General features: G+C 46.8%; 2 protein-coding genes across 2 annotated transcripts in view; both read right to left on the reverse strand.

The window, feature by feature from the left end:
* The window catches only part of Cog7 (component of oligomeric golgi complex 7), a 51130-nt gene extending 42531 nt beyond the window's left edge, over positions 1-8599 (reverse strand). Inside the window, exons 1-4 of the mRNA XM_042689827.1 lie at positions 8264-8599; positions 6935-7083; positions 6127-6243; positions 3062-3230 (exon numbers count right to left, since the gene is read on the reverse strand). Of these exons, the coding sequence (XP_042545761.1) occupies positions 3062-3230; positions 6127-6243; positions 6935-7083; positions 8264-8432 (604 nt within the window). The 5' untranslated portion in view covers positions 8433-8599. The remainder of the gene's footprint in view (positions 1-3061; positions 3231-6126; positions 6244-6934; positions 7084-8263) is intronic.
* A 4233-nt stretch (positions 8600-12832) lies between these two features.
* Gga2 (golgi associated, gamma adaptin ear containing, ARF binding protein 2) overlaps positions 12833-14527 on the reverse strand; it is a 36325-nt gene continuing 34630 nt past the window's right edge. Inside the window, exon 17 of the mRNA XM_042689832.1 lies at positions 12833-14389. Within this exon, the coding sequence (XP_042545766.1) occupies positions 14279-14389 (111 nt within the window). The 3' untranslated portion in view covers positions 12833-14278. The remainder of the gene's footprint in view (positions 14390-14527) is intronic.

The following is a 14527-nucleotide window of genomic DNA, read 5'->3' on the forward strand; positions in this document are numbered from 1 at the left end:
AGACACATTCTTCCCCTTATATTCATCTATAATCACTGAAGACTGTCACAAACACAAGGCTGTGGTTTATCAAATGCAACAGGTTTGTGTGAGTGTGTGTGTGTGCGTGCGTACCAGTCCTGGGGCTTGAATTCAGGGCTTGGGGACTGTCCCCAGGCTTTTCTGCACAAAGCTAGTGCTCTACCACTTGAGCTACAGCTCTACCTTCTGGCTTTTTTTCTTTTGGTAGTTAATTGGAGATAAGAGTCTAAAAGACTTTCCTGCCCAGGCTGGCTTTGAACCCTAAGTCTCCTGAGTAGATAGGATTACAGGCATGAGTCACCAGTGCCCAGCTGTACAACAGGTTTTATAACTAAACCTCCTTACCCTGAGTGAAAAAGAGCTCCCATAGTGTCTTAGACATTAAAAATGAATATTTGACAACTGAGAATCACCCCTCCAATCTAACAACAGGAAAATATACTGCAACCCAGCCATTACCCAGTCTTATGTAATCTCAGACAAACTGCCAACTAAAATGACATGGAAGACTGAAATCTCCATCAGAACTTGGCCACAGATGCATAAATCCTGGAAAAAGATCACTAACCTCATGAATAAACAAAAACCAAACCACTCCACTTAAGTGACAGTGAAAAGGAAGAAAGTTCAACAAATCCAAAGCAACAATGACAAGAATGATCAATGAAATAAAAGAGCTGGGGGCTGGGAAGGTGGCTCAGTGGTAGAGTGCTTGCCTTGCATGCATGAGGCCCTGGGTTCGATTCCTCAGCACCACATAAGCAGAATAAGTCGGAAGTGGTACTGTGGCTCAAGTGGTAGAGTGCTGCCTTGAACTGAAGAGCTGAGGGACAGTGCCCAGGCCCAGAGTTCAGGCCCCATGACCGACAAAAAATAAATAAATAAAAGAGCTGATGCATAAAAAGCAGAACAAATTCAAAGAGGACACAAACAACCAGAAAGTCAAACAAACAACTAAATTAATTAAATAAGATAATGCAGGATATAAAAAAGAACATATAGAAATCTTGAAAAATAAAACACAAGCTGGGTACCGGTGGCTCACGCCTATAATCCTAGCTACTCAGGAGGCTGAGATCTGAGGATCACGGTTCAAAGCCAGCCTGTGCAGGAAAAGACCCTGAGAATGTTATCTCCAATAGACCACTCAGAAAACCGGAAGTGGTGTTGTGGCTCAAGTGGTAGAGTGCTAGCCTTGAGATGAAGAGCTCGGGGAGAGCACCCAGGCCCAGAGTTCAAACCCCATGACCGACAAAAAAAAAAAAGGAAAAGAAAAAGAAAACTCATCTTGGAAATGAAGAGTTCATTTGCCCAAATTAAAAACTCAACTGAATGCCTAGCAAAAGCCCAGCAAATACAACAAAACAAATTGAAAATAGGTGATCATGGAATGCACATAAAGCAGGGGAATTAGATCAAAGACATGAAGACACTACAAAGCTATAAATGCAATTCAAGAGATCTTTTGGACTCCATTAAAAGATCAAACCTATGAATCATAGGCGTAGAAGAAGGAGAAGAGATACAAACTAAAGGCACTGAAAACCTATTCAATAATATAATAGCAGATTAATTTCCCCAACCTCAAGAGAGTCATCTATGTGGAAGAGGCTCTCAAAACACTAAACAGACAAGATCAGAGAAGAAACATTCCCTGACACATTATAGTTAAAACACTAAGCAAACAGAATAAAGCAAATATTGAAAGCTGCACAAGAGAAAAGACAGGTTACCTACAATGATAAGTTTATAAGAATAATAGATTTCTTTAAAAAAAAAACACACACACACACACAAAAAAAAACTCTAAAAGCAAGAAGGAACATACTTCAAGCTCTGAAATACAGCAATTGCCAACCTAAACTAATGTACCCAGCAATGTTAACACTTCTTAATTGAGGTAGAAATAAATATCTTCCATGATAAACAAAGCTAAAGGAATCCATGATGACTAAACCAGCACAGAAGAAACTTAAAGGAATTCTAGTCACAGAAGGAAATAATAAGCCAGGAAAATACAGGAAAGAATAAATCCTGCTAGAAGAAATTAGCCAAGTAAGAATAAGAAAGTAACAAGAAAGCTGGGCGCCAGTAGTTCATGCCTGTAATCCTAGCTACTCAGGAGGCTGAGATCTGAGGATCACGGTTCAAAGCCAGCCTGGGCAGGAAAGTTCATGAGACTCTTATCACCAATTAACCATCAGAAAAAGGAAATGGTGCTGTGGCTCAAGTGGTAGAGTGCCCAGGCCCTGAGTTCAAGTCCCAAGACTGACAAAAAAAAAAAAGAATTACTTAAAATATAGTAACAATAAAGTCAGGTGTTCAAACTTACAATTCTAGCTACTCAGGAGGCTGAGATCTAAGGATCATGGTTTGAAGCAGCTATTCAGGAGGCTGACATCTGAAGATTATAGTTTGAAGCCAGCTTGGGCAGGAAAGTCTGAGACTTGTACCTGCAATTAACAAGCAAAAAGCCAGAAGTAGAGGCATACCTCAAGAGGTAGAGTACCAGCCGTGAGCAAAAAAGCTAAACAAGAATATGAGATAAGCTAGGTGCTGGTGGCTCACCTCTGTACTGTAATTCTAGCTATTCAAGAGGCTGAGATCTGAGGATTGCAGTTCAAAGTCATCCCAGGCAGGAAAGGCCGTGAGACTCTTATCTACAATTAACCAGCAGAAAACCAGAAGTAGAGCTGTGGCTCAAAGTGGCAGAGTGTTAGTCTTGAGCGAAGGGTTCAGGGACCATGCCCAGGCCCTGAGTTCAAGCCCCACAACCAACAACAACAAAAAAGAGCAGAGCATGAGGTTCAGAACACTGGCAAACAAACAAACAAAAAAACAGTGCTAATGCTGGAGTCCAACCTAGAGGATGTATTCATGGTGCCTGTTTCAATTTTTCTATATGCTGAAAAACTGTGTATAGGGTTGAAAACATGTAAGCATCATACAGAGACAGGTTTATTTGCAACCTTCATAATTAATGCCAGTCAGAGCATCGTACAGGCTCAAGATGCAGAGTATGTGCTGTGATGACACTCACCGACAGACTGGGAGTTGAATGCTGTCACAATCTGGGGGCTGGCCAGGGCCTCCAGCCTGTTCTTCAACGCCTCCAAGTGCACACACTTTTCGGAGTAGTCTGGGGTATCCACAAGTATCATCAAGCTGTTCTGCATACCAATGAGCTTGGCAGAAATCACAGCTGTATCCTATAAAAAGACCAGGATGGGGACATGTATTTTAAAGATGCTTACTACTTCCATATATGAAAGGGCCTAAAATTAAATGGCCCAGAGATATTACATTCACCATTACTGGTACTGAAATAAATGCAAATTAAAACAACGAAGGGCCATTTTCCTGAGCCAATTGGGAAAGCCTCTGAAAAATCACAATGTCCATTACTGGTAGAGAGCAAAAGGAAAATGACCATCTGTTGCCATCGTTACTGTGCCACCAGCTTACTGAAAGGCAGCTCAGCAACAAGTAGAGAGTTTTAAAAATATTTAAAATAAGCCAGGCACCGGTAGTTCACACCATAATCCAAGCAACTCAAGAGGCTGAGAGCTAAGGATGGAAGTTCAAAACCAGACGGGGTATAAGATGTATAAGATGCTTATCTCCTTGTTTCTAACATATTTATAAGATTATGTCTTTGTTGCTTTGTATGTCCCTCCCCCATGGTATAACCCCTGGTTTCACTGTATTTGATGTTGGTATATGTGGAGGGGAAGGGAAAAAACAAATCGTTAAAACAGGGATACAGGAGGACCCATTGCAACAATGAGATGTACAAGTCGTTATGTCGAAAAACGAACTTTACAACTTTGGTAGGGGAGACGGGGGAGGTGGGGATGGGAAGGGATGGGAAGGGGAAACAAAGTAGGCTACAATGCTTGATAAGAAATGTACTCATTATCTTGCCCATGTAATTGTAATCCCTCTGTACAGTATTTTCACAGTAAAAAAACATGTTTATAAAAAATAAATAAAAATAAATAGTACTTAGAAATTAAAAAAAAAAAAAAGATGCTTATCTCCAATGAACTACCAAAAACCAGAAGTGATGTTATGGCTCAAAATGGTAGAGCACTAGCCTTGAGAGCAAAAAAAAGGTCAGGGTCAGCAAGCACCCAGACCCTGAGTTCATTCCCCAAGGCAGGCAACAAAATGTATTTTTTTTTAAATAAAATTCAGGTAGATATTTGAAAGCTGAATTTGAATATTTTATGAAGTAAATTAAGATATTTAAAATAAAAAAAATTCAGGGGCTGGGAAGGTGGCTTAGTGATAGAATGTATGCCTTGCATGCATGAGGCCCTAGGTTTGATTCCTCAGCACCACATAAGCAGAAAAAGCTGCAAGTAGCACTAACCTTGAGCTGAAGGGCTGAGGGACAGCACCTAGGCCCAGAGTTCAAGCCCCATGACCAATTAAAAAAAATTTTTTTTTTAAAAGATGAGCTGTAGGTAGTGGTTCATACATGTAATCCCCAGCACTTGAGGTGTGGCAGGAAGATCATAAGTTCCAGACCAGCTTGGGCTACATAATGAGGCCCTGTTGAGAAAACCCAAATGGAGAACACACTCCTCATTCTCCTCTTTCCACATGATCCAGGGCAATGTTAAGACCTGAGCTTACATCTATGAGGCCAGCAATAGTTAAACCCATGAAGTACCCAAGGGCTAGATAGGGGAAAGGGCAAACAGGGCTTCCCTTACTGAAGACCTTAATAATTGATAGGGGAACAAGAGGCAAGCAGTGGTAAGCAGTGCTCAAGATGAGGGACTGTTTGTGAGAAGAAGGCCTGTGTGGACAGCAAGTGTAAAGCTGCTAAGAGTTTCTGTCAAAAGCCAGGTGCTAGTGATTCACGTCTGTAATCCTAGCTGCTCCGGAGGCTGAGATCTGAAGATCATGGTTCAAAGGAAACCTGGGCAGGAAAATCTATGAGACTCTTATCTCCACTTAACAACTAAGAAGCTATAGCTCAAGTGGTAGAACATTAGCCTTGAACACAAAAGCTTAGGATAGAACCAAGACCCAGAGTTTAAGCCCCTGCACTAGCACCAAAAAAGAAGAAGAAGAAGAAGAAGAAGAGGAGGAGGAGGAGGAGGAGGAGGAGGAAGAGGAAGAGGAAGAAGAAGAAGAAGAAGAAGAAGAAGAAGAAAAGAAGAAGAAGAAGAAGAAGAAGAAAAGAAGAAGAAGAAGAAGAAAAGAAGAAGAAGAAGAAGAAGAAGAAACCAAGTGTCTGTGGCTTATACCTATAATCCTAGCTGTTCAGAAGGCTGAGATTGGAGCACCATAATTTTTAGCCAAGCCCAGACTGGAAAGTCCATGAGACTCTCATCTCCATTTACCTACCAAAAAGTTGCAAGTAGAGCTGTTGGCTCAAAGCACTAGTTTTGAGCAAAAAAGCTAAGATAGCCAGGCGCTGGTGGCTACTCAGGAAGCTAAGATCTGAAGGTCACAGTTCAAAGCCAGCCTGGGCAAGAAAGTCCACGAGACCCTCAGCTCCAACTAACCACCAGAAATGACACTGTGGCACAGTGGTAGAACGCTAGCCTTGAGCTGAAGAGCACCCAGGCCAAGTTAGCCCCATGACAGACAAAAAAAAAAAACTAAGACAGGCCTTAAATTCAAGCCCCAGTACCAGCACACAAAAAAAAGTTTGTCAGTGGAAGAGAAGGCAGGGGAGGGATGCTCAGTATAATCATTATTTTGCTTCCCACTGGGAAAGGCATCCAGCACTGCATTCCAGCCTTGTGCTGGTGTCAGGAGCTCCCACTGTGCTGCCTGGGAGGAGCTGGCCTGCCCAGGTGTGGCAGGCCCATCCATCCAACTTCCACTCTACGCTCCCATTCCCTATTATCTCCTCTGCTTCTATGTGACTACTGAGGCTTCTTCTGAACTCCCCTTTGTGCCCACGGGTTTCAGTCAGGTAGAGGGTGCCAACGAAGGAGGGTCAAAGAGCTCAGAGCAGTTCCAGACCTCCCCACACACTGATGTCTGATTGTCTCTGCGTGCCACTGCTGACATCCTTGTAGTTCTGATAGGTGGGACACCACCTATCATGACCCCACTCCATCCCCTAAACAGGACGCCTACCTGAGTCTTAAACGTCTCCTCAATGTCAGCGCTCAGCGTGCTCCACTTGTCAGCTTCCTGAAGAGACTCGGCAGCAAGCTGCATCCTGGATTTCACCTGGTCAATTTCCACCAGCACCTGAGAGCAATGGGGACAAAGAAGAAAGAAGTGTCATTCCAGGCCAGGCACTGGTGGCTCACGCCTGTCACCTTACCTACTCAGGAGACTGAGGTCTGAGGATTGAGGTTCAAAGCCAACCCAGGGAGCAAAGTCCATGAAGACTCTTTTTTTTTTTTTTTGTCGGTCATGGGGCTTGAACTCTGGGCTTGGGCGCTGTCCCTCAGCTCTTCAGCTCAAGGCGAGCGCTCTACCACTTGAGCTACAGCGCCACTTCCAGTTTTCTAGTGGTTTATTGGAGATAGGAGTCTCACGGTCTTTCCTGCCCGGGCTGGCTTTGAACCGCGATTCTCAGATCTCAGCCTCCTGAGTAGCTAGGATTACAGGCGTGAGCCACCGGCGCCCGGCTCATGAAGACTCTTATCTCCAAAGAACCACCAAAAAAGCCAGAAATAGACGTATACCTCAACTGGTAGAAGGCCAACGCTGAGTGAAAATGCTAAGGCCCCAAGTTCAAGCGCCAGGACTGGCACCAAAATAAATAAGTGCCTTCTCTTTCTCTCCCTCCCATCAATACCCTGAAACCGAAGCACCCATGGCACCCTCTCTCTCTAGGAAACTTCTACCCCCCAAATTCTAGCCACCCAGTGATTTCACAGCCTCCCAAAACATTGTGCTACTCTAACCCCTCATGACAAGACAGAGCCAGAACCTGCATTGACTGTGATGTATCCTGCTCAAATTTCTTAATGTCCTCCTTGACAAGAATCATTTGTTCTTTCAGGAATGACGCCTCCTGTTTCAGGGCTTCGACATCACGGAGCACTTTGGGCATGCTCTGAAGGGCCTGGTGACTCGTTTCTGTCTCAGAAATCAAGAACAGCAAAGTAAGCTGAGGGTTGGTGGCTCATATCCGTAATCCTAGCTACTCAATATGAGGATTGAGGTTCAAAGCCAGCCTGGGAAGGAAAGTCTGTGAGACTCTTTATCTCCAATTACCCACAAAAATGCTAGAAGTGGGGATGTGGCTCAAGTGGTAGAGCACCAGCCTTGATCAAAAAGCTAAGAACAGGGCTGGGAAGGTGGCTCAGTGGTAGAGCGCTTGCCTTGCATGCATGAGGCCCTGGGTTCAATTCCTCAGCACCACATAAGCAAAAAGAAAAAAGTCGGAAGTGGCGCAGTCGCTCGAGTGGTAAAGCGCTAGCCTTGAGCTGAAGAGCTGAGGGACAGCGCCCAGGCCCAGAATTCAGGCCCCACGACCGGACGCCCCCCACCCCCCAAAAAAAAGATCCAACTGGGCTGGGAATGTGGCTCAGTGGTAGAGTGCTTGCCTAGCATGCATGAAGCCTTGGGTTCCACGCCTCAGCACCACACACAGAGAAAAAGCCAGAAGTGGTGCTGTGGCTGAAGTGGTAGAGTGCTAGCCTTGAGCAAAAAGAAGCCCAGACACAGTGGTCAGTCCCTGAGTTCAAGCCCCAGGGCAGGCAAAAAAAGAAAAAGAAAAGAAAGAAAGAAAAAAGAAGGAAGAAGACGAAGAAGATCCAGCCAGGAGCCAGGATGTTACGTGCCTGATATCATGTAATACAGCAGGTGGACACTGGCAGCCATGTCTTAAGAAAACTGAGTGTTGTAATCCCAGCACTCAGGAGAGGATTGTGAATTCCAGACTGGGCTGTACACTTCTTAGCTGGACTCTACTCTCTACCCCCCCCAACCCCACCCCAAAGTTAAAAAGCTAGGGACCCCGCTCTGGGGCACATGACAGGCATGAGCCTGTGAAAAGTTAGCTGCGAACGGGGTAAAGGTTGGGGGCGTGGCTCTAGGGCTGGAGGGCCAACCCAGCACAACAACAGTAACGATCATGTAAATGTTCAAAGGAAACTCGGGCATTGGCCAACACGGAGCTGAGCCGCCCGGGATGCGGTCGGCCGAGTGCGGGAGGGGCTGGCCGAGGCCGGGGGCCCGCGCCGTGCACCCCCCGGCCAGCCCCGCGCCCCGGGCCGGGCCCCCGCGCCCCGGGCCGGGCCCCCGCGCCGCTCACCTTCCACGGCGTGGTTCACTTCCTGGATGAACAGCTGCAGCTTCATGACCAGCGTGGCCGCGTGGCCGTCCGCCGTGCCCGCGGCCGCCTCCTTGGGCCCGGCCCTGAAGGCCGCGTTGATCCAGTCCTTCACGTCGAAGTCGTCCGCCAGGAACCTGGAGAAGTCCATGGCGGCGCGGCTCGGGCCTGACGGGCCAGGCCTCGAGAGCTACCCCGGGGTGGCCACGGGGACGCAGAGGCGGGCGGCACCGCGAGACGGCAGGGCCGGCCTCAGAGAACGCCCGCCCAAGGCCGAACTTCGAAATTCCTGCTGGCGTGGCCCTCGCCGCGCGCCGTCCCCCTCCCGGAAGTGGAGGGCCGTTACCACGGCGACGGCCGACGCTGCGCCTGCGCAGTGGGTCTGAGTAGGAAACGCCGGGACTGGGAACTCGGCAGAAACGGCCATTGCTCTTCTGCTTGCTGAGCAGTAAGCCGTGCGCTTACTATGAGGTCATCACATCGCCACTACGGTCTTGATGCCACGTTTATTCCTCACAACGGGGCAGGAAGAAATGGGTTGAAGGTCGCCGCTGTAGAAAGCGGAGCGCGGGGCCCCTGCACCGGCGTTCTCCCTCCGGCGCGGGCAGGTGAGGGGACCACACCTGGCATGTGGCGCTCGCGTCGCTCCGGGACGTTGCTGTCCCCTCAGACCTCGCCTGCACTTACTGTTTCCTATGGCTTAAAAATGAACCTTAAAAACCTATCATGTGAAAGGAGGGACGGGATAGCGGCTTCTATGACGGGAAATGCAGCTTTTCAGTTCTTCTTTGGCCCATCGTGGGGCCTGAGCTCTGGGCCTGGGGCTGTCCCTCAGCTCTTCAGCTCAAGGCTAGCACTCTACCACTTGAGCCACAGCGCCACTGCCGGCTTTTTCTGCTTATGTGGTGCTGGGGGATCGAACCTAGGGCCTCAGGCATGCAAGGCAAGCGCTCTACCACTGAGCCACCTTCCCAGCCTTCGGTTCCTTTTTGTGTGGTTGACAGTCACTATTTTTCTATTCTCGTGTTCACAGTAATTGTTGAGCACTCTAAACCTAAGTATGTGAGTCCAAATCAGGAAAGCTAGTATACTAGGCTAAGTGGGAACAAATTGAGCCAGAATCATGGAGGCCTCTAAAACATGCCCCTCTTTCACTACCTGACAGGCATTTTTGTTTTTACTTTTAGGTGAAGGTACTGAGGTTTGACCTTTTCCACGCAAGGCTGGTGCTCTACTACTTGAGCCACACCTCCATTAGCACCTTTTTTTTGTCAGTCATAGAGCTTGAACTCAGGGCCTGGGGCTCTCTGAGCTTTTTTGCTCAAAGCTAGAGCTCCGTCACTTTGAACCACAGGTCCACTTCTGGTTTTCTGGTGGTTAGTTGGAGATAAACATCTGAATCCTCAAATCTCAGTCTCCTAGGATTATAGGCTTGAGCCACTGAACTCCAGCTTGACTTAGTGCATTTTGCTCACGACTAATACATCCCTTTTAACTTTGTTATGGTTCCCACTCACACCTCCAACCTTTTATCTTTCTCCTAGTCCCAATACCTTTGAAAACCTAAGGGTGTCTCTTGCAGATAACATATACTTAGACCTCCGTGTTATTATTCCAGTCAAACTTCAAGCTTTTTTTTTTTCATCTTGTAGCCTTTGATTGGGGGCAATTTTTGACATATGCAGATTTACACTGATGTTTTACTGTTTCCTTTTTGCCTCCTTTATGTCATTGTTCTATTTTGGCAGTTCTAGGGATTGAACTCAAGAGCTTTACATTTGCAAGACAGGTGCTCTATCACCTGAGCCATGCCTCTGGCCTCAATTTTGGTCCTTCCATGCCTCCTTTACATTTTTTTTTTCATTAGAAGAGCTTTTTTTTTTTTTTCACTTTTGATGTTAGGGATTGAGATCAGAGCTTCATGCATACTATTCAAGCATTCTACCACTGAGCTATAACCAGTCTTTTTAAATGAACTCAGGGCCATGCATTTGCTAGATAGGTACCCAGCCACTTTACACTCCATCCCTTTTTTGTTTTAGTTATTTTGTAGATAGGGTCTTGACATTATTTTTCAAGACTAACCTCAGACTATGACTTCCTACCTGCATAGCTGGAATTACAGGTATGCACCAATAAACCACGTAGGCTCTTGTAACCACTGGTGAGGGTTTGGTTTAGTGGGTAGAACACTCCCGTAGCACAAGTGAGCCCTGGGTCGGCACCCTAGTCCTCAACTCCACAAAAGCATGGATGGAAAGAAAAGAACTTGGCTCAGGTGAGGAAACACATGACCTGCATTTCATTCAGCAATAGTTCAGAGTAGCATGTGCCCCAATAAATCGCCCTATCTTGGAGCAATCCACTAAATTACTACTCCTTCCTTAGTAACCAAACCTAACTTGGTAGTATAGCATTGTGTACAAATTTAAGACTTTCTTGGTCTCCAGTGCAGAAGTGTGGCCATACAGCTCACCAGGACAAGATATGAATGTAAACATCCCATGGGACTTGCAGGAGGCCTTTGTAATAGGAATGATAGCATTTTCTCCTTCTTTATCCTCTTCCTTCTTGATTTACAAGGTACACACAGATGCAACCGTCTGAAGCTGAAGGCATCACTCAGCAGGCAGTGAGGAGTAGAGTGTCATAGTGTGTGTTAATAGCCTAGGTCTTTAGTGACTTGTAAAGCCCACACTAGTTCTGGCTTGCTTTCACATTGTACTGTTTCTTCTTTGTTTTGTGCCAGTACTGGAGCTTGATCTCAGGGCCTCAAGCTCTTGCTTGGCTTTCTCACTCTCAAGGCTAGTGGCTCTATTGAATCACACTTCTACTTCTGTTTTTTTGCTGGTTAATTGGAGATGGAGTTTTACAGACTTTTCCTGCCCAAGCTGGCTTCCAACCATGATCCTCAGAACTCAAGCCTCCTGAATAGCTAGGATTACAGGTGTGAGCCACCAGGATCTGGCTCATACTGTATTCTTTCTTTATGAAGCATGGGGCTGGGTACTTGATTAGAAATGCCATTCTACACATATCAATATGACAAAGGCTTCTGAGCTATGAATAGAGTTAACTAATACCAAGAAGATGCTAAGTTGCTCTAACAAATGTATCTTGGGGTTTTCTTTTGTGCCAGTCCTGGGGCTTTAACTCAGGCCCTGGGTGCGATCCCTGCACTCTTATCACTTGAGCCACAGCTCCACTTCTGGCTTTTAGGTGGTTAAGTGGAGATAAGAATCTCCCAGACTTTTTCTGCCTAGGCTGACTTCAAACTGTAATACTCAGATCTCAGCCTACCTGGGTAGCTAGGATTACCGGTGTGATCCACCAATGCCTGGCTTATAGGGTTTGTGTTTTGAATATACCATTGTTTCTGAAGCCAAGATTTTAGTAAAATATTTTGCTCTTAATTTCTGTATATTAAAAAATTAAGCCGGGCGCCAGTGGCTCACGCCTATAATCCTAGCTACTCAGGAGGCTGAGATCTGAGGATCACGGTTCAAAGCCAGCCCAGGCAGGAAAGTCCGTGAGACTCTTATCTCCAAAAAACCACTACAGGGCTGGGAAGGTAGCTCAGTGGTAGAGCGCTTGCCTTGCATGCCTAAGGCCCTGAGTTCGATTCCTCAGCACCACATAAGCAAAAAGAAAAAAGCTGGAAGTGGTGCTGTGGCTCAAGCAGTAGAGCGCTAGCCTTGAGCTGAAGAGCTGAGGGACAGTACCCAGGCCCAGAGTTCAGGCCCCATGACTGGACCCAAAAAAAAAAAAAAAAAAAAAACCACTACAAAACCGGAAGTGGCGCTATGGCTCAAGCAGTAGAGTGCTCATCTTGAGCTGAAGAGCACAGGGACAGCGCCCAAGCCCAGAGTTCAAGCCCCACGACTGACTTAAAAAAAAAAAAATTAGCATAAAGGCCAGTGTGGTAATGTACTATGAGCCCTTTTCTCTGAAGAATAAACATTCAGGAAGCCAGGGACTTCTGTCAGAATTGTATCTGCAATGGATAGACTTAGAACAAATCAGGTTAAGGGAGGTAAGCCAAGCTCAGAGAGACAAATGATCATGTGTTCTTTCATATGGAGAAGCTAGATGTAAAATACACTGGGACATGATAAATTATACAGGCTTTCTATACATTAACATACAGACTAAAAGCAGGATACTCTCAGGAGAGGAACACAAAGGCCCAACACCTATGTACCTCTGATCATGCAGAATAATATTTACTGAAATGAATTTTTAAAATTCTATGTGCAATCTCCTCCAGCACCTGGCTCAAGGGAGCTGGTTGTGGCTGAATGAAGAGACAGCACTGGGCTTGACGTAGTTGCTGAACCTAGTAATGAGAAAGCTCTGCTGACATAAATCAAGAATACTTCCAGGGTGGCTACCATCCTTTGACCCCTCCCACCCCTATGCTGCCCTACTCCACATGGCAGAGTGACCCCTCGTTCACCTTTGAACTACAAGATGAAAAGTGTCTCTCTTCATCTACCCGTGACACTAGCATTCTGTGATGGCTACAGAGAGAAGCTACAAGAACACTCAGTCTTACACGAATCATTATCTGCTTTATAACTTTTCACACTGGCTTCAAAATCAGCATGCCTTGATTATCTTTACAGCCCCCACCCCCACCCATGACTGTGAGATTTCCAGCTGTATATAGAGGTAAATGATCAGAATGAAAGTATTGGATCTCATCAATAAGAACTCCAAAACAGCCTTGCAGTTTGAGGTAGAATCCTGCCCAGCCTCCCCGGCTCCTCTCCTCACCCCTCCCTCCCAACTCAGCATCCTCCTCCCACTGATGCACTAAGTGGACTTGTTAAACATGAACATCATGTTCACAGCACACAGTAGGTATGTGTGAGCATAATCAGATTGGTACACCTGAGTCTGCCCTTCAGATTCTAAAGCTCTCCTCTCCAGCTTTCTTCAGGGCTCCTTCAGAGGGCTCTTCAGCGCTCTGTTCTGGCTGGGATAGTTCCAAGTTTTCATCACTGCTCACCAGAAGACAGCTGTGGCCTGTCACCTCTCAATGCCTTGGCACCACATCCACTTGACACCAAGAGGCCAGTTTGCTACGTGGTATTTATTCAATGACATTCTGGTTCAGTGACCACCTACATCATTGCTAATCTCTTCTGGTCACCTGCACCCCTCAACTCTCCATCTGGGATTGAGAGGTCACCAAGCCAGGGCTGACCTGCCAGCTGGAGGTTCCGATGACTAAATGGGGTTCACATTAAAGAGCTCAAAGGGAGCTGGTGAAAGAAGAGGATGAGGATGGACATGGGGGTCCTGAGTCAGGGCCCAGAGGCCTAAGCAAGGTCTGGGGTCAGCTTTGCCCTCTGTCTAGAGGCTCCATCTAAGGGCAATACTAAGGCACAGTGGTGAAGGACAGGACTGACCAACCAAATGTGGTTTCTGGTCTGGCAAGCAGCCTCCCGCCTGCAGACAGCTCAAGAGGCCAAGTATTCTACCTAGATCACTCCGAACACATGCAAGTGGCACACTCAAAATGATGGAGATGAGGTCTTCCTTGGAAGAGAGTGCCTGGAGGCCCCTCTGCCCCAGGACCAACCAGGTCCCTCAGAAGGTCCCTGAGAACAGCAGCCTGGGAGCAACAAAGACTTTCAAAGGCTGACAAGGCACAGATTGGGTAGATGAGAAGGTAACAATCCAGGAAGAAAGCTTTGGCAGAGACTGCAGTGCCCACCAACATGCAGAGACAAGACAGCTGTCAGCCCAAATGGTCATGTGAAATGCTTCCACATCTCCCATGCTGCCCCTACAAAACACACACACACACACACACGCACACGCACACGCACACAGAGACACGCACACAGTGTCTACAGAACAGGCCAGAGACTGGCATTCAGAGCCTGACATCAGGAGAGAACAGTTGGCACTCTGCACTAAAGCCCTGGGATGAGACCCAACAGTAAAAGGAACGGTAGCCAAGTTGAAGTCAAAGGCCCATCTGGAAAGTTAGGCCGCACCTAAGACAGCCAGGTCTGGAAAGTCTCTCACTTCTCCCACTTCGCTGAAGGGCTGTCCACCCTGGTTGAAGGTGAGTTTATACCGTAACCGGATGGGTTCCTGCAACAGAAGGGAGGGAAGATGTTAGATTCCAGGGGAGGAGGCTCTCAAAACTGTCCATGGACAGAGGCATACTGGCCTTGCCTCCTTGGGGCTATCTACACTTCTGAAGGTCTGGGACCCATTAGGAAGACAGGT

The sequence above is a fragment of the Dipodomys spectabilis genome, unplaced genomic scaffold, assembly GCF_019054845.1.
Source record: "Dipodomys spectabilis isolate Male_0828 unplaced genomic scaffold, ASM1905484v1 ptg000127l, whole genome shotgun sequence".
Taxonomy (NCBI): Eukaryota; Metazoa; Chordata; class Mammalia; order Rodentia; family Heteromyidae; genus Dipodomys; species Dipodomys spectabilis.